The sequence below is a fragment of the Xenopus laevis genome, chromosome 5L (assembly GCF_017654675.1).
Source record: "Xenopus laevis strain J_2021 chromosome 5L, Xenopus_laevis_v10.1, whole genome shotgun sequence".
NCBI classification, from domain to species: Eukaryota; Metazoa; Chordata; class Amphibia; order Anura; family Pipidae; genus Xenopus; species Xenopus laevis.
The window spans coordinates 7,053,051-7,079,842 of record NC_054379.1 but is presented as its reverse complement, the minus strand read 5'-3'; the positions used below and the strand labels follow the sequence as shown (position 1 = coordinate 7,079,842).

General features: G+C 40.5%; 1 protein-coding gene across 7 annotated transcripts in view; it reads left to right on the top strand.

Moving 5' to 3' along the window:
• Positions 1–26,792, top strand: part of LOC108716426 (protein kinase C epsilon type) — a 224,538-nt gene that overhangs the window by 6,666 nt on the left and 191,080 nt on the right. For 3 of the 7 annotated variants that reach the window (XM_041562498.1, XM_041562497.1, XM_041562495.1), the window contains exon 1: positions 15,083–16,235. The exons of 3 other annotated variants lie outside the window; for them this stretch is intronic. In XM_041562498.1, the coding sequence (XP_041418432.1) occupies positions 15,888–16,235 (348 nt within the window). In that variant the 5' untranslated portion in view covers positions 15,083–15,887. Of the gene's footprint in view, positions 1–15,081; positions 16,236–26,792 lie in introns of those variants that run through there. One more of the 7 variants, XM_041562496.1, reaches the window with a different exon arrangement.

Below are 26,792 nucleotides of genomic sequence, written 5' to 3'. Positions count from 1 at the left end.
GTAGGGATAGGCTATGGGAAAGGATGAAGGCATAATTCAGTGTTTATGGGTAAAACAACCTTGGAGATTTTGATCAGATTTTGTGGGTGAGATTTTATCTGATCTTGCAATGCAACACCGTGCAATTCCACATAGCATAAGATTTCTAGAATGCTACAAAATCTGATCCCCCTATACCTACAATGTAATGTCGGATCAGATAAAGTCGTTGGTGTCGTTTGTTCATGCATCGACATTTGACAGTCAATGTATTTCAATTGGGAAAAAAATGGAATTTTATCTCGTCTGTTGGAGATGCATTATTTACATCAGTCAGTCATGTTGTGTGAGACGGGAAAAAGTTTACTCATACTTTTTTAATCATGTTTTGACCCATGCGACTACATCCGATTCGTAGGAGGTGTTTTGTTAATCCAAAACCATCTGACTAAATCTTCCATTTAGTTAAACCACCAAATTAATATCATCTGAAAATTGTCATATCTAAAAATGTTATGAGTATTTTACAGGTCAATAGTGCAAGGCTGGCTGGCTCCCATCTGACTAACTTATTTCAGGTTTGGGGCCTGGGGTTTTATGGATAACGGATCTTTCTGTAATTGGGATCTTCATACCCTAAGTCTACTAGAAAATCACTAACATTCGACCTTTGATAAATAACCCCTAATATTTGAGTTATGTGAGATTTTTTTTTAACCTCAAATGAACTCGCAACTTTCTAATTTAAGAAAAAACTCGATTCATCAAGTTTGGGGTTAATAACCCAAAAACTCAAATTGATTGAGTTTTCAGTGGGAAAAAACTCGAATCACTCAAATTGATCGAACATCTTGAAAGCTGTTAACATCGTCAAATGCTTCAAGGGACCTCTGCCATTGACTTGTACATGACCTTGTCAGGTTTTTAGATGGTGTATTTTCAGGTTTGAGCTATTTACAGGGTCAGGGTATAATAAATCTCAAAAAAAAAAAATGTAAACAAAAAATTCAAGTTTTTTTTTTTTTTTTTTACCCCAAAAAATCTGTTTTTGACGCAAAAATACCCTTGAAAACTTTTTTGTGTAAAATACAATGCTACTCTTAATAAATATGCCACTTAATTAACCCAATACAATGGTTTTAATTCCAAAGAGGATTAATTATATCTTAGTTGGGATCAAGTACAAGATACTGTTTTATTATTATATAGAAAAGGGAAATGATTTTCAAACATTTGGATTATTTGAATAAAATAGTCTATGGGAGACGGCCTTTCTGTAATTTGGAGCTTTCTGAATAATTGGTTTCCAGATAATGGATCCCATACCTTTACTAGAAACCTGATTTTGGAATAGAATCTGGTTAGGTATGTTATGGGTCCTCCATGCCAATGCTTTAGGATCCACTAGTCCTCATGACAAGCAGGAGTGATTGAAAGTATTAGACAATGGCAGTTAAGCCCCTTTGTCGTGTGTCCTGGAGGTGCTGTCCCTCCGACCCAGTCCAAGCCTTTTAAAGTCAACAACTAGCGATGCTAAGGTGGGAATGTCTCAGCTTGTGCCCACCCAAACCCGCCTCTTGTTGATACTCCTAAGTCACCAAGGAGTTCCATGACCATAGAACAGCACAAGGCTAATAGGTCCTTAATAATTAATTAATACACAAGTTTCAGTGAGTCATGTGACAGAAATGACATCAAAACTCACCGTTAATAAATGATGACATCAGAACTCACAGTTTATAAGGATATAATTTACAGGATATTCATGGCTTTTGTGTATTATAAGGATATTCAAAGTCACCTTAAGAGTTCCATAACCTGTATAAAAAACACTCCGCCTTCGGCCTTGTGCTATTATATGGTCATGGAACTCCTCTGTAACTTATAATTTACAAAAGAGGGTACTTTATTATAATACACATGTTTTAGTGAGTCATGTGACAAAAATGACATCTCTACTCACCATTTATAACTGATGACATCACTACTCACCATTTATAAGGATATAACGTAAAGGATATTCATGGCTTTTGTGTATTATAAGTTTATAATTGTAACAGCCCCTTTAATGCATAACTTTGTATCTAATTACATCATTTCTACATATGGTGGGTGGGGCTTAGTATGTTCCCTTCGCGTGGAATTCTTGTGTTGCATAATGTACCAGGGGCAAAGTGTCCTTGCAAAAATTCGAATTTTTCGAGATTTATTATACGCCATCTCAGACCTGTCGAGGTCCTGTATAAGTCAATGGGAGAAATAAGTCAATTGTGGGTACAAGCAAACTAGTAAGCGCTTTGTTTTGCTCCATGTGCCAGTTGTGGCCGCCAGTTGTGATTTCAGGTTCTGTCAGTCTGTGATTCTTTGGGTGCAAGTCCCCGTAGGTGCAAGACGCAAAGTATTTCGTAAATAGCATTTTAATGACCCATCATTACAACCTATACAGAATCTAAACCCGATTGCAGCCTCTGTATTTAATGGAAGGGAAATGGGAGCCGCACGTTGAGTAAGGTTTCTATATTTGGGATGAACTAGCCATTAGCCAAACTGCACACTGAGCTGATTTTATTTGCAAAGATTTTCCCTGCAGCCACATTCATAGACTCGCACTAATGCACAGCTATAGGCACCAGCGTTCTGCAATATTCATGGAGGCTTCTGTTCTATTTCTCATACCTCCAGCCTACAAGTAATGGTACCGGCTGCTTTCAGAATTTAGCAAGTTTGGGGGGGTAATGTTTTCCATATAGTTTCTAAATTTGGGATGTTCTAAAAATTTTATATAAAGGCACATTGACATCACTTTAAGGGGCAGATTTATTAAGGGTCGAATAGAATTTTCTAATTTATTTTATGGTCAAAACTGTCAAATTCGAGTGGAATTATCCAGACTCGATTCAAGTTTTTTAATTGTTGTTTTTTTTTTTTAAACGAACCGTTCAGTGTAAAAATAAAAACTGGATAAATAGGCTGTTCAAAATAAAAAATGTTTCTAATATCGTGACTAAGGCAATAATGTAATGTAAAGGCTGGAGTGAGTGGATGTGTAACATAATAGCCAAAACACTACTTCCTGCTTTTCAGCTCTCTAACGCTGAGTTAGTCAGTGACTATAAGGAGGCCACATGACACATAACTGTTCAGTGAGTTTGTAATTGATCCTCAGCATTCCACTTAGATTCAAAGGCAACAGTTATGTGCCTCCCCTCAAGTCACTGATTGGTTAATGCCTGGTAACCAATCAGTGTAAACCAAGAGAGCTGAAAAGCGGGAAGTAGTGTTCTGGCTATTATGTTACACATCTAGTCACTTCAGTCTTTATACACTATATTGGATAAATTTTTTTGCACAGACTATCTATTTATCCAGTTTTTTTATACAGAACAATTCCTTTAAAAAATTGGATTTGATTTTTGAAATTTATCAAACTCTGACCCTTTAACAATTATTCAACTATTTGTCATCTAAAACCTGCTGAATTCATGGATAAGTCAATGGAAGAGGTGCAGTGACCTATTTGGCGATGTTTGTAGCCTTCCTGACATTTGAGTTTTTTTGGAGAAAAAACTTGAATCGAGTTTGGTTGAATTCGATTCGAGTTTTCAGGTCGGTAAAATCTGACCGAGTTTTAAATATTCTGTTTTTTTCATAAATAACCCCCCAGTTGAACTTCAAATATATATTCAAATGTAAGGGAGTGCAATTGTTTTATAAATTGGGGGTAGGAGAGTGTTCTTCAGTGGAGTAATTACATGTTACTGGGCCCCACAGCAAATTAATTTTAGAGCCCCCAATATATCCAGAGATTGTCCTGTCTTACCAATATATTTTGAATGCCTCATTATTTGGTCCTCCTGGGCCCCCTGCAGCCGCAGTGTCTGATCCTCAGTAGTTAAAGGGATGCTGTCATGGGAAAACATGATTATTTCAAAACACATCAGTTAATAGTGCTGCTTCAGCAGAATTCTGCACTAAAATCCATTTTTCAAAAGAGCAAACAGATTTTTTTTTTATATTTAATTTTGAAATCTGACATGGGGCTAGACATATTGTCAAATTCCCAGTTGCCCCCAGTCATGTGACTTGTGCTCTGATAAACTTCAGTCACTTTTTACTGCTGTACTGCAAGTTGGAGTGAGATCACCCCCCCCAGCAGCCAAACAACAGAACAATGGGAAGGTAACCAGATAACAGCTCCGTAACATAAGATAACAACTGCCTGGTAGATCTAAGAACAACACTCAATTGTAAAATCCAGGTCCCACTGGTCTATATATTTAAGTACATTTTGCCCTTTTACATTTCTTGCCTTGAACCCCCATTTCACATTGGTCTGTGTGCTGCCTCAGAGATCACCTGACCAGAAATGCTGCAACTCTAACTGTAACAGGAAGAAGTGTGGAAGCTAAAGACAGAACTCTTTCTATTAATTGGCTCATGTGACCTAATATGTATAGTTTGTTTGTGTGCACCATGAATCCTACAATCCCAGGGGGCGGCCCTTATTTTTTAAAATGGCAATTTTCTATTCATGATCAACCAATGGCACATACTACTAAAAAAGAATATTATTATGAAAATGGTTGGGGATGTTCACACTTGAGGCGTTTAAGGAGTTATATGATAACTATGTATAAATATATAAGGGGATCATATAATAATCTCTCAAATGATTTATTTACCAGTAGTTCTTTCCAGCTGACACAAGGTCACCCATTCCAATTAGAAGAAAAGAGGTTCCGCCTAAATATTGGGAAGGGGTTTGTTACAGTGAGAGCTGTGAAGATGTAGAATTGTCTCCCTGAATCAGGGGTACAGGCTGATACATTAGATAGGTATAAGGAAGGGTCGGATGCTTTATTCACCAGTAGCTCCTCCCAGCAGACAGGAGGGAGCCAATGAGATTAGAGGAGGGAAAGGGGTGTTACAGGGAGAGCTGGGAAGTGAATCAGGGGTACAGGCTGATACATTAGATAGGTATAAGAAGGGGTTGGATGGTGTTTAGCAAGTGAGGGAATACAGGGATATGGGAGATAGCTTATAGTACAAGTTGATCCAGGGACTGGTCCCATTGCCATTTTGGAGTCAGGAAGGAATTTTTCCCCCTCTGAGGCAAATTGGAGAGGCTTCAGATGGTTTTTTTTGCCTTCCTCTGGATCAACTGGCAGTTAGGCAGGTTAAAAAAAAAAAAAAAAGTCAAAAGGTTGAACTTGATGGACGTGTGACTTTTTTCAACCTAACTTACTATGTTACTATGCATTTACATATGAGCTGTTTTTTGCAATATCTCTTTATAGAGACCTACATTATTTATTTGGGGGGGTTTAGTTTTCCTTTAATTAAAGGTGGCCATACACGGGCCGATAAAAGCTGCCGACAGACCGTGTCGGCAGCTTATTGGCCCGTGTATGGGGGCCCCCGACGGGCTTCCCCGATCGAGATCTGGCCGAAAGTCGGCCAGATCTCGATCGGATGGGATTAAAAATCCCGTCGGATCGCGGCCGCATCTGTTCGTTGATGCGGTCCCGCGATCCGACCGCCCGTTTGGCGAACGCTAGGATCCGATCGTTGGGCCCTAGGCCCACGATCGGATCAGCCCGATATTGCCCACCTCAAGGTGGGCATATCGGAGGGAGATCCGCTCGTTTGGCGACATCGCCAAACGAGCGGATCTATCCGTGTATGGCCACCTTTAGAAACTTGATTTAAGTGCATCGCAGAAATCTCTCCAAATTTTAAAGCCTTTTTCCCCATAATCGCTCGAAAAGTTGTATTTTCGGGCTAACCCCAGCACAGACCACGAAAACTTCAAATTGAGATAGGTGCCTCTCCCATTGACTTATACAGGACCTCAACAGGTCTGAGATTAAGATTCTGGTATTCAGAACAAGATGAGCGAACGAAATCAGATACGTATAGACCTGCTGTTTCAACACACACCATCCAACATGTGATAAGCATTTAATTTGAAAGTATAGGAAACAGACCAGGAACAGGCAGTACTTTAGTCTGCAAACACCCTTTTATTGGTGTATTTTCACTCACGACCTGTTTCGGGAGCCAGTCCCTTTTTCAAGTTTGAGATTCTGGCTTTTTGCAGCATCAGGGTATAATAAATCTCCAAAAATTCTACTTTTTTTTTTATATTCTGTATACCATTACAGTTACACAGGATTGTTATGTTACAATTGTGATCCATGCTTTTGTAGTTTAACATTGTTACCACTAGATAGCGCTGTTTCTTCATCCTGTCGGCTTTGTCAGCCAGGGGCATGTAAAGGTCATAAGCTAAAAAAAAGGGTAACTAAAAAGCTGCAGAAATATACAATGAAATATACAATGTTACAGTATGAGAATCATTCATCTTCATCACATTACCTCCTGCTACCCCATCAGTTGGAAGACGTGTTAATTGCCATATATTTGCTGCAGTTAATAGGCCAGCAATGTGTATGCAGTTGTAAAGTATAATAATAATTATAATAATATAATTAGGAATTACTGGGAGTGGGAGTTTTGGCAGTAGGCAGGGAGTTGACAAAGGGCACCAGCATCACCAGTAATAATTACGATTTAGTACATAAGGGGGCTTGCTGCATGTATTTAAATGTCACTTTATCCTCTGATTCATTCATGTAGTACTGGCAGAAACATAGTCCCTGTGGGCCGGGGAGCAAAGTCATTAAGTGATAATTAGGATTACTTACAGTATATGCCCCCTTGCTCATGAGGTAGTACTAGAGACGACGAGAGAACTTTGTGAACTTGGGCCTTTCTTTAAAATTTAAATGCAATGCTCCTATGTATGATCAAAAGCAACCGTTCTAAATACGAGGTCAAGTCCCAAGTTGATCAGAAGTTGTTCGTAAAGGGGTGGTTTACCTTTAAGTTAACTTTTATTATGAAAGAAAGACTTATTGAGAAATTGCTTAGAATTAGCCATTGTTAAATTTTTTATATATTTTTTTTAATTATTTGCCCTTTTCTTTCCAGCTTTCAAATGACCCCTTATAAAAAATTATTTGCCTTTTTCTTCTGAGTCTACATATAGGCCAATATAACCATTTCGCCAAAAATTCGCATAAATGGGCTACTTTTTTTTTTTTTGAAGTGCAACATTTTTTTTCTCCCGTTGAAGTCTACGGGCGTCATTTCCATGATAAAAAACGGCGACAGAATTTTAATCCCTACTTCTGACTCATACCAGACTTCAAATGGGGGTCACTGACCCCATCTAAAAACAAATGCTTTGCAAAGCTACAAATATATTGTTATTGCTACTTTTTATTACTCATCTTTCTATTCAGGTCTCTCCTACTCATATTCCAGTCTCTTATTCAAATCAATGCATGGTTGCTAGGGGAATTTGGGCCTTAAGCAGATGGTTGAACTTCCAAATGGGAGAACTGCTGAATAAAAATCAAAATAACTCAAAAACCATGAATAATAAAAAATGAAAACCAATTGCAAATTGTCTCAAAAAAATCACTACATCGCCAAAAATTCGACATAATGCATTAAAGTCTATAGGCGACAAATTTTTTTTGAAGTGAAACATTTTTTTTCTCCCATTGAAGTCTATGGGCGTCATTCCCATGGTGAAACACCGCAACAAAATTTGCTCATCCCTACTTCTGACCAAACTTCAAATGGGGATCACTGACCCCATCTAAAAACAAATGCTCTTTTAAGCTACAGATATATTGTTATTGTTTCTTTCTATTCAGGCCTCACCTATTCATATTCCAGTCTCTTATTCAAACCAATGCATGGTTGCTAGGGTAATTTGGACCCTAGTAACCAGATGCTGAAATTGCAAACTGGAGAGCTGTTGAATAAAAAGCTAAATAACTCAAAAACCAAAAATGAAAACCAATTGCAAATGTTCTCAGAATATCCCTCCCTACATCATACTAACAGTATTAAAGGGGTGGTTCACCTTTAAATGAACTATCTTCCAGCCATGGGTACTACAACACTGATGTTCTTTTGGGTTTATGTTGGACTTCATGGAGCCTCGGGTTCTAGGGCACTCCCGTGTTTAAATCTGCACAAAACAAAAGCATAAATCTGCAGTATTTGGAAACTGTCGAGTGGTGCTGATATGTTTATATAGGAGTCGTTTCAGAGAAATGTCCGTCCCACGTGTATTATTTAGGGCAGATTAGGATAAGAGCTAAAGAGGCGTATAAGTGCATATGTACAAGTGACGATCTTGAGCATTAATGAAAGGGTTAGAGTCCATTAGCCAAGTGATGCTGCTTTACCTGCTTTTCCTACTGACACATTTCGTCTTGGACTTAACCCTTATGCTTTTTTAGCCAAGTGCCATTTCCATGCTTTTCCTCGAGGCTGAATTCTTCTTAAATCTGCCCGTCCTCTGCTTGGTACTGAATTCATTTCTCCAGCACAGAATTCAGCAGAGTGACAACGATGTGTTAAGGCAAATGCATTTAAAGACTTAGTGCAGTGGATTATGAAGGCACGGGCTTCATGGAACTTCCTTCAACCTATAGTTTGTGAGCCCAATAGGATCATGCACTTAAAAACTCTGGCTCTCAAAGCTGAAACTGCACGCGCCAGTCATCAGTACCATTGACTTTGTGCAGACAGTCGAGGCCGGCGGAAATCTATGTAAAGGTCAAGTAATTCTAGACGTGTACTATGCCTTATAAATCCAGACCTCTGAATATACATCTTTCCCCTTCCAAATTGAAGCCCTGCCAGCTCCTCCTGGCAATCTACCATTATAATACCTGCACGTGCCACCTGGGACATTTCGGGCAATCCATGATACATTATAGGACCAAAAGAATGTGCACACCCCCCATTGGCATGAAATATGTTCTTAAAGGAGAAGGAAAGCTACCGATGCAGTTTATTATTGCCAACAGATTAGCCACAATAGTACAAGCTATATTACTATAATTATTCTGTAGAATGCTTTACCATACCTGAGTAAACAGCTGTAAAAGCTCTCTCTGTTTGCAACATAGTAAGTTAGGTTGAAAAAAGACCCACATCCAAGTTGAACCTTTTAACGCTATTTTAACCTGCCTAACTGCCAGTTGATCCAGAAGAAGGCGAAAATCCCATCGGAAGTCTCTTCAATTTGCCTCAGTGGGGAAAAATTCCTTCCTGATTCAGAGATGCAATGGGACAAGTCCCTGGATCAACTTGTACTATGAGCTATCTCCCATATCCCTGTATTCCCTCACTTGCTAAACACCATCCAAACACAGATTTCTTCCAACATGAGAAGATACCAGGGCCCAGCAGTCATTTGGGGCCTCCCTAAACTTGAAATGCTTGAGTCTGTGCCCCCCCCCCATTGCACCTAGGCCCCCCAGCAGTAACACAGTCTGTTTTCTCTATTGTTGTGACCCTGTTTCCAGAGCTCCCCCCCCCAGCCTAAGTGGTACCTTTGGTAAATGCCCCTAACTCTTTACTTACCCCTCTGTGCAGATTCAGGGCATTGGAGTTTATGGGCGCCTTCTTCTCTACAGTAATCTTCGAGTCTTCTTCCGCTGATTCTGCAATATATGAGACTTTCATCGCATGCGCAGTTGTCGCAAGACAGAAGACTGCTCCAACTGCGTAAGCGATGTTATGCTGCTCTATTCCCGAAGATCACCAAAGAGAAGAAGATGGCGCCGATGAACTCCGATGCCCTCAATCTGCACCGAGGGGTAAGTAAGAGTTAGGGGCATTTACCAAAGGTACCACCTAGGGAGGGGGGGTAGGGGATTTTATCAAGGGTTTGGTTCTCCTTTAAATTAACTTGTATGATGTAGAGATTCTGAGACAATTTGCAATTCGTTTTCATTTATTATTTGTGTTTTTTGAGTTATTTCACTTTTTATTCAGAAGCTCTCCAGTTTGCAAATTCAGCCATCTGGTTGCTTAGGTCCAAATTCCCCTAGCAACAATTGATTTGAATAAGAGACTGGAATATGAATTGGAGAGGCCTGAATTGAAAGAGGAGTAGTAAAAAGTAGCTATAACGATCAGGGATGCACTGAATCCACTATTTTGGATTCGGCTGAACCCCCGAATCCTTCGCAAAAGATTTGGCCGAATACCGAATCCTAATTTGCATATTCTAATTAGGGGTGGGAATGGGAAAACATTTTTTTCTTTCTTGTTTTGTGACAAAAAGTCACACGATTTCCCTCCCAATTTGCATATGCGGATTCGGTCCGGCTGGGTAGAAGGATTCGGCTGAATCCTGCTGAAAAAGGCCGAATCCTGGATTCGGTGCATCCCTAATAACTATACACTTGTAGCCTTACAGAGCATTTGTTTTTCATGTGGTTTTACATCCGGAATGTCAGAAGTAGGGATGAGCAAATTTAGTCGCTGTGTTTCACCATGGAAATGATGCCCATAGACTTAAATGGGAGAAAAAAAAATTGTCGCCCATACACTTTAATGCATTTCGGCTAATTTGTGGCTAAATGGTTAAATTCGCCCATCCGTAGACTCAGGAGAAAAAGGCAAATAATCTAAAACATAAAAAGAAAAAAAAGGCAAATTGAAACGTTGCTTAGAATTAGCCATTCTTTAACATACTAAACGTTTACTTACAGGTGTACCACCCCTTTAAGGAAGCTCCATTCAAGCTTTAGGGGAGCTCGTACATATATACACTTGATGGACAGGGACCTTGATTGTGCACTTTGTCTGATTCACTGCAGAACCAGCCTGCCTCTGTCTTTATGCAACATTGGACTGACAATCCTTCCCATGTTGGGAAACTCACAATACACGTATTTAAATCGCAGAGAATAACCGCAATGAACGTTTCAAATGACACACTCCAGCCCAAGGAACCAAAGGGCTTTTCACTTCTCTCATCCTCCTTTGACTTTCCCCATAACAACTGCCATTCCCTGCTTAGTGACCTATTGAGCTTATTGTCACAGGAGCAGCTGGCTAATTGCAATTAACACTGCATCAGTACATTGATCAGAGAGTCAGCACTGTGTCCTGTAGCTCATCATTCAGCACTCTGTCTTGTAGCCCACAGGGGGTTAAAACAACACAATAACTACCGTACTTTTAAGTGCAGATTTATTAAGGGTCGAACTGAATTTTTTTTTTACGGTCAAATTTGACTAGGGAATTATCCAAAAAAAAATTCAAATACAGTTTTCGAGATTTATCATACTCTGGCCCTTTAAAAATTCAAATTAGACTATTCGCCACCTAAAACCTGCCGAATTCATGTATTAAAGTCAATGGCACAAATTTGTTTGGTCGAATTCAAATTGAATTTGATTTGAGTTTTCTGGTCGTTAAAATTCGTCCTAGTTTTAGATATTAGATCGAATTATGTTGAATTATGAGTGTATTTAAATAATACTTTAAAAAAACTCACATAAATTTGAAATTAGACCTTTGATAAATGTGCCTGTTAATTTAAAAAAATGTTTTCCCTTTTGTTCCCACTTTGTTTTACATTACATAGTAACATAGTAAGTTAGGTTGAAAAAAGACACTTGTCCATCAAGTTCAACCTTTTAGTTTTTGGGTTTTTTTTTTTTAAATCCAACTGCCAGTTGACCCAGGGGAAGGCAAAAAACCCATCTGAAGCCTCTCCAATTTATATATATATATATATATATATATATATATATATATATATATATATATATATATATAGTTTCAGAAAGAACCAGCAACACAGGGTTATTTATAATGGTGAAAAAAATATATTTCGTAAGGCATGCATAGCCAACGTGACGTTTCGGTCCCTACTGGGACCTTTCTCAAGGCAACCACACCCCACACACGTGATTTTTATAGCCAATGAAACCACATCAATTAAGGAGTGACATCAACAGTGCATCAATAATTAGTGTCTGCGCTCCAATGTGAGCCATATAGTTCATTATCTAGACAAATTTCTTCTTTAAAGTAACGTGCTAATAAATTACTAAAAGTTAAATATATACACAGTGCCGTTTACTTAATAAAACCCAGTAAAATCCAATAAAATTGATGCAAAATATGACTTGGAATACAATGTGTAATTAGTGAACAAAAGTATACAATAAAATACATAATCATCCTAGTTACCCACACTTGTATCCCCTAGTCTGACTTGTATCTAGGGGCCCCTCCTAGGTGTACCGAAGTTTAATTCCATTTTTTTATATATATAATAGAATTCTACCTGTATCTGACCTTTCAGCACTAACAATGGCAGATGTTCAGGTGTCTTCAAAGGAGCCCGATCAAAATTTTCCGTCCAGCCCAATCGATGAGCCGACTGATATCCAAGTCTTCTGCTGATATTAGGGATGCACCTAATCCGCCTTTTGGTTTCGGCCAAATGCTTTGCAAAAGATTCAACTTAAATTAGGGGCAAGAAGGGGAATTTTTTTTGTTGCGTGAGAAAAAGTCATGCGATTTCCCTACCCGCCCCTAATTTGCATATGTAAATTAGGATTCGGTTCGGCCGGGCAGAAGGATTCGGCCAAATCCTGGATTCGGTGCATCCCTAGCTAATATCGGTCGGCTCTTTTCCCACCGCACCGAATATTGTGCGAAAATTAATTTTGACCACCTTAATTGTCCAAACACAGCATTAAGTAACCTTATTGAGGAGACCTGTGCTCGGGAGGGAATTTAATAACAAGCCCGGCTATTAGGTAGTGATACTGGCTGTAAAATGTCAGACGGATCCCGACAGGTCTTATATAAATATTTGTCTAGGTAAAAGCAGCCATCATTATACTCGGAGAATGCTCATTTATGTGCAGGTGAGTTGGTGTGTGTGCTGGGTACAATGGATCTGTGGCTGGTGGAGCCAATATTTAGTGATTGTGTTTGGGCACAGAGTATAAAACTGAGCCTCTTAAGGTAAAAACGTTCCCTACAGCCACACCTCACACTCCAGAAATCAAACGACTGCTCCGTTGTAGTTTAAGAGTTGGTTCACCTTTACATTAACTATTAGTATGATGTAAAGAGGGATATTCTGAGACAATTTGCAATTGGTTTTCATTTTTTATTATTTGTGGTTTTTGAGTTATTTAGCTTTTCATTCAGCAGCTCTTCAGTTTGCAGTTTCAGCCATCTGGTTACTAGGGTCCAAATTACCCTAGCAACCGTGCATTGATTTGAATAAGAGACTGGAATATAGGGATGCACCGAATCCACTTTTTGGATCGGCCGAACCCCCGAATCCTTTGTGAAACATTCGGCCGAATATTGAACCGAATCCAAACCCAAATTTGCATATGCAAATCAGCGAGGGGAAAAGAGAGCCGCACACAAAGTGCGCAGCTAAAAAAATTTTTTACTTCTTTGTTTTGTGATGAAAAGTCACATGATTTTAAGGATTCGGCCAGGCACAAGGATATGGTTGAAATCGAATCCTGCTGAAAATGGCCCAATACCGAACCGAAATTCTGGATTCAGCGCATCCCTACTGGAATATGAATAGGAGAGGCCTGAATAGACAGAGGAGTAATAAAAAGTAGCAATAACAATATATATGTAGCCTTACAGAGCATTTGTTTTTTAGATGGGGCCAGTGACCCCCATTTCAAAGCTGAAAAGAGCCAGAAGAAGGCAAATAATTCAAAAAGTATGACTCTTTCCAGCTTCCAAATGGGGGTCACTGGTCCCATCTAAAACCAAATGTTCTGTAAGGCTACAAATGTATTGTTACTTTTTATTCCACATCGTTCTATTCAGGCCTCTCCTATTCCAGTCTCGTATTCAAATCAGTGCATGGTTGCTAGGGTAATTTGGATCCTAGCAACAGGCAGCTGAAATTGCAAACTGGAGAGCTGCTGAAAAAACACAAATAATAATAAATGAAAACCAATTGCAAATTGTCTCAGAATATGACTCTACATTATACTAACAGTTCATTTAAAGGCGAACAATCCCTTTAAGGTGGCCATTAGTGATGAGCAAAATTTCTCGCCTAGTTTTGCGCCAAAAATTATGCTCATCAACTTCCAACGCATTTTGGCAAATTTTTGGGGTAGCGAAATGTGTCAGATTGGTCCATCACTAGTGGCCATACATGGGCTGAGAAAAGCTTAGTGGCTGAATATGGAGCCAACATGTGGCACCTCTCAGATATGTTTCAGGTGTACTCACCTGCTGTAAAGTCACAGAGACTCTCACATTAAATGCCATTGATACAGCATAGTTCAGGGGTTTTACAAACCTGTCTGAGTTGGAGAGCTGCTACATTGTTTCATGAGTCAGAACCAGCAAAGCAGAAGCAGACACATTGCTTTGTATTGCAAATACATTTTAGATAATGTGTCACTGGATTTCCTGGGGCAGATGTTTATTTTTTGGGGTTAACAAGAAGTGTGCGATTAGTGACAGATATTGTATGTTGTGTGTTTGATCCTTCCCTCCCCCACATGCTCTCTCTCACTCCCTCTCACACACACTCACTCTTACACTCTCACACACACTCACTCTCATACAAATACGCACACTCTCACATACTGTCTTGCACAAACTCTTACACTCACACTCATATACACACTTTCTCTGACACACACTCTTACACTTTCTCTCACACACAAACACTTTCTTACACGCTCGCTTTCTCTGTCACACACACTCACACACATAGACTCTCTTTCAAACACTCTCACACACTCACTCTTTCACACACACACACTCTCTTTCTTGCTCACTCACACTCACTTTCTCACACTCTTTCACACTCACACTTTCTCACACTCACTCTCTCACACTCTCTTTCACACTCACACTTTTTCTCTCACACTCACTTTCTCTCTCACACACTCTCTCTCACACTTTCTCTCTCACACTCACTTTCTCACACTCTCTTTCACACTCACACTTTCTCTCTTACACTCGCACTTTCTCTCTCTCTCACACTCTTACACTTTCTCTCACACACAAACACTTTCTTACACACCCACTTTCTCTCTGTCACACACACTCTTTCACACACTCACTCACACACACTTTCTCTTTCAAACACTCACACACACTCTTTCACACACACTTTCACACACACTCACTCACACTCTCTCATGCACACACACACTCTCACACAAACCTCTCTCTCACACACTTTCTCTCACACTCACACACACTCACTCAAACACTCTCTAGTTATGACGCGTTTCGTGCATTTCCTGCATTACAAGGCGAGGGGAGGAGTTGGGGGCGGTGCTAATGAGCGGCGGTACGAGGAATCCAGCGGGGATCTGCGCCTCTCATCTGTGTCCCTGCAACCCAAGCCCAGTAATAACAACAGCAGCAGCAGCAGCAGCAGCGCGAGTAGAGCCCAGTCCGGCGGTGCAGTCCCCGGGGCATGCGGGCGGGAGGATCCCGTGTGAGGACTGCGGGTGTGAGCGATTTCCCGGCTGCTGGGGGAGCAGCTTGTAGTCTCAGAGGCAGGGGGAGCGGCTGATCACAGGCAGCGTTTTGCCAGGAAAGCCCAGATTTCAGCAGCAGCAGCTTCGAGTCGTGTCCATGGATGAGCCGATACGGTAGGGAGGAGAGAAGCAGCCACGGCGGGATTATCGGAGGATTTGCACAGACACCCCCGCCTTGTTGTTACAGCCCGAGTATTATCCACTGCCAGAGGAATAGGGACAAGCGGAGCGCATGGGCGGGCGGTGAATAGTGGAGCGCGGATCGTAATATTTCCGCCCCCCTCCCCCGCCCAATAGGGAGATGCAGAGGTGCAACTTGTACTGACTGCGCCCATTACACCATAGAGCGCACATAGGAGCAAGCACTTTGCTTTTTCAGCGCTAATGCCCCATTTTTACCCTTCCCCATCTTAATGCACTAGCTGTGGCCCTTGCACTTGTCTGTGGCCTGGCATTGTGCCTCCATTGCCCAGCTCTAGTTACACCTCTGCTAGGAAACACCCCCCATCGCCCACCATGGTTGTATTCAATGGCTTGCTGAAAATTCGGATTTGTGAGGCCACCAACCTGAAGCCCACTGCCTGGTCCCTGAGACACGCCGTGGGGCCCCGACCCCAGACCTTCCTGCTGGACACATACATTGCCGTCAATGTGGATGACTCCAGGATAGGACAGACCTCCACCAAGCAAAAGTCCAACAACCCCACCTGGCACGATGACTTCTCTACTGACGTCTCCAACGGCAAGAGGATCGAGCTGGCGGTCTTCCACGATGCTCCCATAGGGTACGACGACTTTGTGGCCAACTGCACCATCCAGTTTGAGGATCTACTGCAAAACGGGAGCCGGCACTTCGAGGACTGGGTAAGACATTCGCCTGAGATGGCTTTCATCCATCCATATTGTCATTTGCTACACTCTATAGACCTGCTCTGTAGCTCTTCCAGGCCATTAGTATTTCTATAGAGCCTTGGGGCCCTGCAGCAGTTGGATGCTCAAAGCAGCAGCTCAGACACTACAGGTACATTAGGTATTCGGTGTGCTGAGTGATAGGGCTTGGTATAAATAAGGCTTCTCTGTGGCTAACAACAAAAAAGCGAAAATGGAATCCCTTTCCTGCACTTGCCCCCTACTCTGCCTATTGTTGTACTACCGGAGCGTGGAGGAAATCCTCTAATAATGAATGACAGGGCTTTTCCTTCTTCAGCTGGTGGCCACACAATCCCCATGTCTTCCACACAGCACTGCTCTTTATAGACAGGAGGTGTCTGTTGTACATTTAGGGCCACAGATGCTGCAGAAGCTCTTGGCTGAAATAGAAATGGCTGTTTGTGCTAGTGCTGGGCTCCCTGGCAGGGGCTATGCCCATTATTAAGTGCCTTGAAGGGCACAAAATGAGTAGGGCCAATGGAGATATGGTTCCTTTTTTAATGAATCATCAATAAATATTATATTTTTAACTTTGCGGCCCTTATGATACCCCTTCTTTGTATTGTGCTGCCGGGGGCTATGCCAGCCTATTGGGCACACGGTTCATGAAAATACAAATCCCTCAGTGCAAAAGTATCTGATAATCAAAAACAAACAGCCTATATCTGACTGTAGCCTTCTGGTCCTGCACTCGGCTCACACTATGGGATCCTATATGCATGGGGTCTTTATGCAATCTATATGGGATCTATATGCAATGGGATCTATATGCAATGGGATCTATATGCAATAGGATCTATATGCAATGGGATCTATATGCAATGGGATCTATATGCAATGGGATCTATGCAATGGGATCTATATGCAATGGGATCTATATGCAATGGGATCTATATGCAATGGGATCTATATGCAATGGGATCTATATGCAATGGGATCTATATGCAATGGGATCTATACCAGGCCCAACAGCACCTGTAGCAGGGTAAGAAATGCTCTCTGGGCAGGGGCCACATATCACGAGCACTTGTAGTATTGCAGCAAATATCCTCTGAGATGGGGCCACGAATCAACAGTATTTGTAGCAATGTCAGCTACAGCCACAGTAATGCTGTCAGTACCCTATGGGAAGGGGCCAGCAACCAACAGCACTTGTAGCAATGCAGCAAATGTACTCTGCAAAGGGGCCACAAATTTGGAGCACCCATAGAAATGCTGAGAATATTCTCTTGGTAGAGGCCACTAATTAGGAGCACCCACAGTAATGCCAGAATACCCTCTGGGTAGGGGCCACTAATTATGAGCACCCACAGTAGTGCTGAGTGCCCCCCCCCCCCTCATTAGGCTGTTGGCTGAGGGAGTGCAATTCGGGTCAAACTCTTTACATCGGGGCTGTCCAACCTGTTGCCTTTTAGCTGCTGTTGAAATTCATCAGAGGTTGCTGGGAGTTGTGTATAAAGAACCGGAGTGTTACATATGGGGCAGCTCAATAATGTCTGTCTGTGGGTCCTGCTACCTCAAAGCTTTTGCTTGTAAGAGGGTCAGGGGAAAATTTACTAACAAGATACTACACTGAACCAGTGCTGGGTTCCTAACAACCAGTTAGCAGTGTGTTAGTAAATCCCACAGTTGATTGTTTCCCCTCGATTTAACATCAGCACTGAGTGAAGGACCACTATAAACACGTGTGTCCAACTTCTGTCTGTATCCCTGTGTCTAGCTTTGTTGTGAGAAGGGTGCTGCTCCGTGTGGGTGCTGCTCCGTGCCTGTTAGTGTGGGTGCTGCCGCCTCACATAGACACAAGATGCTTCAGGTTATCATGTTGGTTAACCACTGGCACCCAAGATATAAATCTGCAACTGCTCAGTGGGTGTCACAAGCTGTCTTCACATTTGCATCATTTGAATCAGGATAAATACAAAGCAAGTTTATCATGGGGCATCAAATCAGCCATCTCTGAACTACACCTCTCAACACCCGCTGACTCGAGTTGATGGGAAATCCATTTCTACTGCATATACTGTATCTATCTAACATATTAGCATCTCCCTAATAGAAACACTGCAAATAATCTGATGCATCTGATGTGCAGTGGAAGCTGCTGTGGATTCACACTTGTGTATTAAATATTCTGTATCTATCTGCTATTTGCAACCCCCTGCAATCTCCATATGAACTGTAACTGAACCTTCCACATCTGAATCATGTTTTCTGCACATATTGTGTTAATTAGCCTGGTGGTTCTAATGCTGTGACCTGGGATGGAGGGACACATTCTCCTGAAATCCTGTAAAGGACAAATGAATTTAAAAGTAAAGACTAATTTACTAATATTGCAAGTTTACTAACCAGTTAGATCTTTTGCTTCTGATTTGGCTGCAGCTTGTTGTACTGCAACAATAATCACATGTTGCCAGCATTGAACTGGTTCTCTTATCTTCAATATTTTCTCTTCCACTCTTGGTACCCTACTATACCTGCTATCCCACACTACCTCCCCAGAAACTATTATCCCACTGTTACTATAGGCACCATCTCTCCCTACTATACCTGCTATCCCACAGTCACACTCCCTTCCCAGAGACTATTATCCCACTGTTACTATAGGCACCATCTCTCCCTACTATACCTGTTATCCCACAGTCACACTCCCTTCCCAGAGACTTATCCACTGTTACTATAGACACAATCTCTCCCTACTATACCTGCTATCCCACAGTCACACTCCCTTCCAGAGACTATTATCCACTGTTACTATAGGCACCATCTCTCCCTACTATACCTGTTATCCCACAGTCACACTCCCTTCCCAGAGACTATTATCCACTGTTACTATAGACACAATCTCTCCCTACTATACCTGCTATCCCACAGTCACACTCCCTTCCCAGAGACTATTATCCACTGTTACTATAGACACCATCTCTCCCTACTATACCTGCTATCCCACAGTCACACTCCCTTCCCAGAGACTATTATCCACTGTTACTATAGACACCATCTCTCCCTACTATACCTGCTATCCCACAGTCACACTCCCTTCCCAGAGACTATTATCCACTGTTACTATAGGCACCATCTCTCCCTACTATACCTGCTACAAGTTGGCCCTCTAATGACAGTTCTGCAGAAGGCTACCGTATGGGCCAGTGTATGGGCCAATGCATTCATTGCATAAGAGGTTGTACTGGGACACTATTTGGAATAATTTGAATCCACATTTTGGAAAAGTCTGTGTTTGTTGTCAGGGAGAGGGTAAACACAATGTTTTGGGCAGTTAAGAACTGCAACTTTGTAGTAAGATCTTATCTGTGTTTCCTATTTACTTATGAAGTGCCAATAAATGTTAAGGCCCCAAGCCATGTGTGAGAGAATTACAAATGCAGATTCCCAGTAAAAGCGAAACAACAGCAGTCTGTCAGTGCACGCAGGGTTAATCACTATCTGCTCCATCTGTGGGTACCTGGAAGTGTTTAGCCTGTACACTCAGGTATATGGTGATCAGAGAAAGCACATGGCCTGAATCCAGCATTATACATTACTTCTGGCAATAGTGTTTCTTTATGGTCTGTGAGAGTTACAGTTGCTGCTGAGGGTATAGATGGTCTCTGCTGTAAAGCAAGGCAAGTCGCTGATGTATTTAGAATTTTTCTTACTGGCCTGTGCAATAGCCCATAACAACCAATCTGATTTCTGCTGTAAATTGTATTGTGAGGAGTTAATCGTAAGTAATGACTGATCATTTCTTATAGGTCACGGCTCCGGATCAAATTTTATTGTAGGCTGGCCATCAAGTCTAATCTTACAGGTATTTTGGGCTGTCACAAAAGAGCAGTATAGAAGGTCACTGCTGCCATTTTTAAAGCGATCACGATCTCTTGATGTCATCGTGCATCAGGTTTAGCGCTTGTGACATCAGAGATTGTATAATGCAATCTCATTTAATGTATTTCTATTTTATTCACGGTAGGGAATGCGATAAAATTCTACTGTGCGCATTTAATATAAATATAATTATATATAGATCTAGATAAATAGCAAGAGAAAGAGACACGTCCACTCTATGATTATATTTCTATGACATCATAACACTTTCCTGGACTACACAATTCCTGTTCTCTGCAATGGCCATTCAACTTGTATTGGGAATGACAGGTGCCTATTGCGCCATAGCGATTAATACCTTTATCCAAAAAGCTCCGAATTACAGAATGGCCGTCTCCCATAGACTCCATTTTATCCAAATAATCCAAATTTTTAAAAATGTTTCCTTTTTCTGTGTAATAATAAAACAGTAGCTTGTACTTGATCCCAACTAAGATATAATTAATCCTTATTGGAAGCAAAACCAGCCTATTGGGTTTATTTCATGTTTAAATGAATTTCTAGTAGACTTAAGGCATGAAGACCTAAATTACGGAAAGATCCATTATCCGGAAAACCCCAGGTCCCGAGCATTCTGGATAACAGGTCCCATACCTGTAGATGTTGCTTTTCATTAGTGATGAGCGAATCTGTCCTGTTTCTGTTCACTGAAAAATTTGTGAAATGGCAAAAAAAATTGCAAAACACATTGAAGTCAATGGGCATTTTTACGCACAACAATTTTTCTTCCTCCAAATGCATTCAAGTCAATGGGGGTTTTTTCTTATGGTGACTTCTTACTCCTAATGCATTAAAGTCAATGGGGGTTTCTTCTTATGGGTGTTTTTTCACAGAAAAGTGTCTAGACAGTTTTGAAAAAAAAAAAATTTGCGCATGGCATTTCGCCGCAAATCCATGGCTGGCGAATAAATTCCCTCATCACTGCTTATTCAGAAATCCATCATATATGACATATTTGCCAATGAAGTAGAGAAATGTCCTGAAATCACGTGCCCACTGAATTTTATGGCAGTTGCAGCTGGAACTAATGGGCTCCAGCCTGAAAATGCTCTAATGGGGATTTTTGCACCAAAAACAAGTGGTTCCAGGTAGTTTTTACTGAGTGCTATGAGCAGTTTCAGGTGTTTCTGCTGCTGGAAATAGGTTTGACTGAAAGATCTCCTCATTTGGAATAATCTAAGGGCCGTGGCTGATTCAGAGGATTGTTGGCCGCGATAAAAATGCACAAATCTCCAAAAAATGCTTCTCAACTGGTAGAAATTTTAATTTAATCCCAAAGATTTCTCACGAGGTGACTTCTGAAGGACGAAGCAACACGTACATTTTATCACTGGCAATTTAAATTTATGTCGGTGGAGAGACATTTTTGGGACATTTTCTGCCTGCAGTTGTGCATTTTGGCGACAGATCTCCCCATCAACTGTGTGCTTACGATTGCACGCTGAGCGCGTATAAATGCATATATTTGGTTTATAAGCGTTATTTTTCTCAGGTCCAAACACAACCCTCTATTCTGTTGTCTTCTAAATGTGTATCAGATGCAGTAAAAGGTAACTCTGGATGCTCGTGAGCACAAGCAAAAAGAATAAAATGCAATCCATTAGCCATTGTGTTTAATTGCACTCAAACCTGCGTCTGAAACGAATGTCAAACGCATAAGAAAACGCCTAAATGCCCTAACCGGTGAGTCTGTCCTTGGCCTGTACTGGGTTTGCAGGACTGATTTCTGCCTAAAACTTGTCAAATTTCTCATTCTCTGAATTCGGAGCCACAATGCGGCCACACGGGTATCGCAGAAATAGAGATCTGAAACCCATGAGGCCTGATGTAAGCAACATCATCCAGCATCCTCTTGCAAGAGATCTATTTTATAACATCAGGGGTGGAGAATGATAAAGGGAAACTTAACCTATAAGAGGGTTAAGTTATTAAGATTGAGGTTTTTTTTCCCCCCTGAAAAATTCAAGTTTCGAGGGTAGTAAAAACTTGAATTTTCGTGTTGAAAAAACTCAATTTTTTCTGGATTTATTATACTATGAAGATGAAATCAGCTCAAATACAATATATATATATATATATATATATAGGGGGCTTCCTTTCCTAGCAGATGAATTAGAGCTCCCTCAAATAATTGATTCCAGTACAAACAAAATGTAACAAAATAACTGCCTTTTGCACAAATCCTGCATGTAGAGAGACATGATGTCTGGTGAGTTTAATAGAGTGAGCTCTAATACATCTTCTAGGCAAAAGGAGCCCCCCTATAAGATATATTGGATCTAACTGTCAATGAATATCTGACACCCAACTGCCACATGAAGACAGAATGAAGAGAAACAGATGCTGAGAGAGGAATAGTGAATATAAACTTATTTCAGAAACAGTACAGAATATTTAATTGTATTTAGAAAGATTCTTATTTCAGTATGATGAAGCTTATATTAAATTATATTACATTTTCATATTTTATTTTTACGATCGTTTACCCTTTAAAATTAGATCTGAAGGGCCCCAAGTTTGCTATCCTGTATTTCAACTTGCTCTGTTGACTTGCACCCCTGTTGGGTGACCAGAATTTGCAATACAAGAATGGTTCCAACCTGATATCAGTACAGGATCTGTAGAGACTTGTATGATGGTAATATTGCACAAACAAATCCTCATTCCCCTCCCAACCAATTGTCCCCTTGCCGCTCGTATAGCGCGGCTGCATCTGGAACCATCACACGCATCTAAATTATTCAAGCGCAATCATCGTCTTCTCCTTCCCCAACCTCAAACCTGGGAGAATGTTTAAAGGAAAAGTAATGGGAGGTTTGGCAAACATGTTTTCCCTGGTGGCGCCTTGTGATTTAATGTCAATTAGTGGATGTCCATTAGTGCATCGCAAATGCCTAGGGACGGCACCAGTGCTGCTTATTGGCTCTGGGGGATAAAGTGGGAGGGACAAGGGCCCTTACTGAGTGATTGACAAGCACTTTCCATTTAAAGGGACTGCAAGCCTTAAAGACACATTGTACACAATATAAATATAAATATATATATAGATAGATAGATAGATATATATACATATATATACATATATATATATATATATACATATATATATATATATATATATATATATATATATATATATATATATATATATATATATATATATATATATATATATATAGATGATTGCTTGGTCAGATACAATTTAAAGCACGGTTACTGGAATCTCTTGATTCTTTGTTTGACTATAATCTCATTTTGCAGCACTGTCCTTCCCTGACACATTATAGGTTCGATATTTTAAAGGGGTTGTTCACCTTTGATTTATTTTTTTAGTATGGTATAGAGCAGCGGTCCCCAAACTTTTTTTTACCCATAAGCCACACTTGGTTATAAAATAATTTTGGAGAGTAACAAAAACATGCAAAAAGTTCCCAGGGCTTCCAAATAAGGCCTGTGATTGGGTATTGGTAGCCCCTATGTGGACTTGCAGCCAAAAGGAGGCTGTGTTTGGCAGTATACATGTTTTTATGCAACTAAAACTTGCCTTTAAGCCAGAAATTCAAAAAGAAGCACCTGTCTGGGGGCCACTGGGAGCAACATTAAAGAGGACGAAGAGCAGCATGTTGCTCACAAGCTACTGGTTGGGGATCACTGGTATAGAGAGTGATATTCAGAGACAATTTGCAATTGGTTTTCATTATGTGTTTTTAGAGTTATTTAGCTTTTTATTCAGCAGCTCTCCAGTTTGCAGTTTCAGCCATCTGGTTGCTAGGGTCCAAATTCGACTAGCAACCATGCACTGATTTGAGTAAGAGACTGGAATATGAATAAGAGAGACCTGAATAGAAAGATGAGTAATAAAAAGTAGCAATAATAGCAATACATTTGTAGCCTTACAGAGCATTTGTTTTTAGATGGGATCAGTGAAAGCCTAAAGTCGGCCAGATCTCGATCGGTGAAGCCCGTCGTGGGGCCCCATACACGGGCCAATAAGCTGCCGACACGGTCTATCTGCAGCTTTTATCGGCCCGTGTATGGCCACCTTAAACTTTCTTCCCTTCCCCACTATCAGACCAAGCTGATTACATTAAATAGAAAGCAAAGGTCATTAAGGTCACAGTGATCACTGATTTATTTCTATACAGTAGAACCCTGATTATACGTTTCCCAGGGGGCAGTGGCAATTTTTGAATAAACCTGTAGGACTGGGGAGCTGCCATGTTGCATACAGTAGCTGACTTGTGCTCACGCAGGACATTATGGGCTTATTTATCAAAGGTCGATTTTAGAATTTTATATACCTTAAATGAACTCACAACTTGAATGGTTTCTGATTTAAAAAAAACTGAGTTGACAAACAAACTCAAATTGATTGAGTTTTCTGGCAAAATCCTCCGAAAAAACCTTCAATATCATGAAGGCTATTAAAGGACCAGTAACATCAAAAACATTTTTAATAAAAATTGTTCGTATACCACCAAAAAAAACACCAAGACTAAACTTTACAAATCGCACAGCCTTCATTTCTTACCGAAACTCCGCTTTCGCTCCTCTTCAGAAAAGGCGACACGGCAACAATCCATCGTGCGATGCTCGATTTCTCCTCCCTGGCTATCTTCTATAAGGGAGGCAGGGAGAAGAAATCGGGTGCCGCACGATGGATAGCCGGATTGCCTTTTCTGAAGAGGAGCGAAAGTGGAGTTTCGGTAAGATATTTCTTAATGAAGCCTGTGTGTTTTTAAAGTTTGATTTGTCTTCTTGGTGTTTTGTTTTTTTTCATGGCATACTAATGAATTTAAAAAAAAAAAAAAATGTTGGTTACTGGTCCTTTAACATCTTCAAATGGTTCAAAGGACCTCTTCCATTGACTCCATGACCTCGACAGGTTTTAGCTGGACTATTTCGAATTCAAGCTATTTCCAGGGTTGGGGTATAATAAATCTCAAAAAAAAAAAAACTGAAAATGTGAATTTTGACCAAAAAAAATAAACTCAAACCTTAATAAATCTGCCACTAATTAGTCATAAGAAAATAGGGGAGAGTACATTGTACAGATATGGGATCTGTTATCCAAAATGCTGGGACCTGGGGTTTTCCAGATAACAGATTGTTCTGTAATTTGGATCTTCATACCCTAAGTCTACTAGAAAAACATGTAAACATTAAATAACTCCAATAGGCTGGTTTTGCCTCCAATAAGGATTAATTATATCTTAGTTGGGATCAAGTACAAGCTACTGTTTTATTATTATGGAAAAAAAGGAAATCCATTTTTAAAATTCAGATTAAATTGAATCTATGGGATACAACCTTTCCGTAATTCGGAGCTTTCTGGATAATGGGTTTCCGGATAACTGATCCTGTAACTGTATATCGGTCGAGATCATCAGGTTACCATACACACAACGCGGTTTTGCTCTACAATTGGCAGCATCAAGCCCCTATTCCTGCTCTCTGGGGTCTCTTTGCTGCTTGGGGCCCTTGGCTGCCCCTCCCCCAGAGCAAGCTCCATTTATCAATATGCATCAGGCAGGTTTCAGTAGGAGCGTCTGTGGGAAAAGACAAGTTGCAAATATTTTCTTTTTTTAACACTGCTGATGCAGGCTGATGCCATGGTTACACTGCAGGCGGTTTTTTATGGTCTTCAATTACCTCTCTAATTTTCTTTTCATTAATAATATCGGATTGTTCCATATATTGCTGTACATAGGGGTTCAACGGCACAGCTCAAATAACCCCGTTCACCCACTCCTTTCCAAAAACACTGTTTTCAGGGGTTGAGGTTGGTTATCCGGTCTCTGAATCGGTTCCATGTTTGCTTTAAATCTATAAGGCATTTTGTCTACTGTTGTGTACAGGTATGGGACCTATTGTCCAGAATGCTCGGGACTTGGGGTTTTCCGGATAATGGATCTTTCTGTTATTTAGATCTTCATACCTTAAGTCTACTAGAAAATCATGTAAACATGAAATATACCCAGTAGGCTGGTTTTGCTTCCAATAAGGATTAATTATATCTTAGTTGGGATCAAGTACAGGTATGGGCCTGTTATCCAGAATACCTGGGGTATTCCAGATAACGGATCTTCATACCTTAAGTCTACTAGAAAATCATATAAACATGAAATAAAGCCAATAGGCTGGTTTTGTTTCCAATAAAATTTAATTATATCTTAGTTGGGATCAAGTACAAGCGACTGTTTTATTATTACACAGAAAAAGGAAATCATTTTTTTAAAAAAAACTGGGTTATTGGGATAAAATCTATGGGAGACGACCTTTCTATAATTCGTAGCTTTTCAGATAACGAGTTTCTGGATAACTGATCCCATACCTGTATTACTATTCACATTACCCTATAACCCCCTTTCTCATTTGGTTCCTTATTCATGTGAAAATGAATTTTTATTTCTGCTCCTATAATAATAGACATAGGGCTGCTGATTATGTTGAGCAATACACCAGCCCTGTGATATAAATGTACAGTCCCATGGGGTGAGGGATTCGCAATGTGCTGGTTATATATAATATAGGGATGCACCGAATGCAGGATTCGGCGGAATCCTTCTGCCAGGCAGAACTGAATCCTAATTGCATATGTGTGAC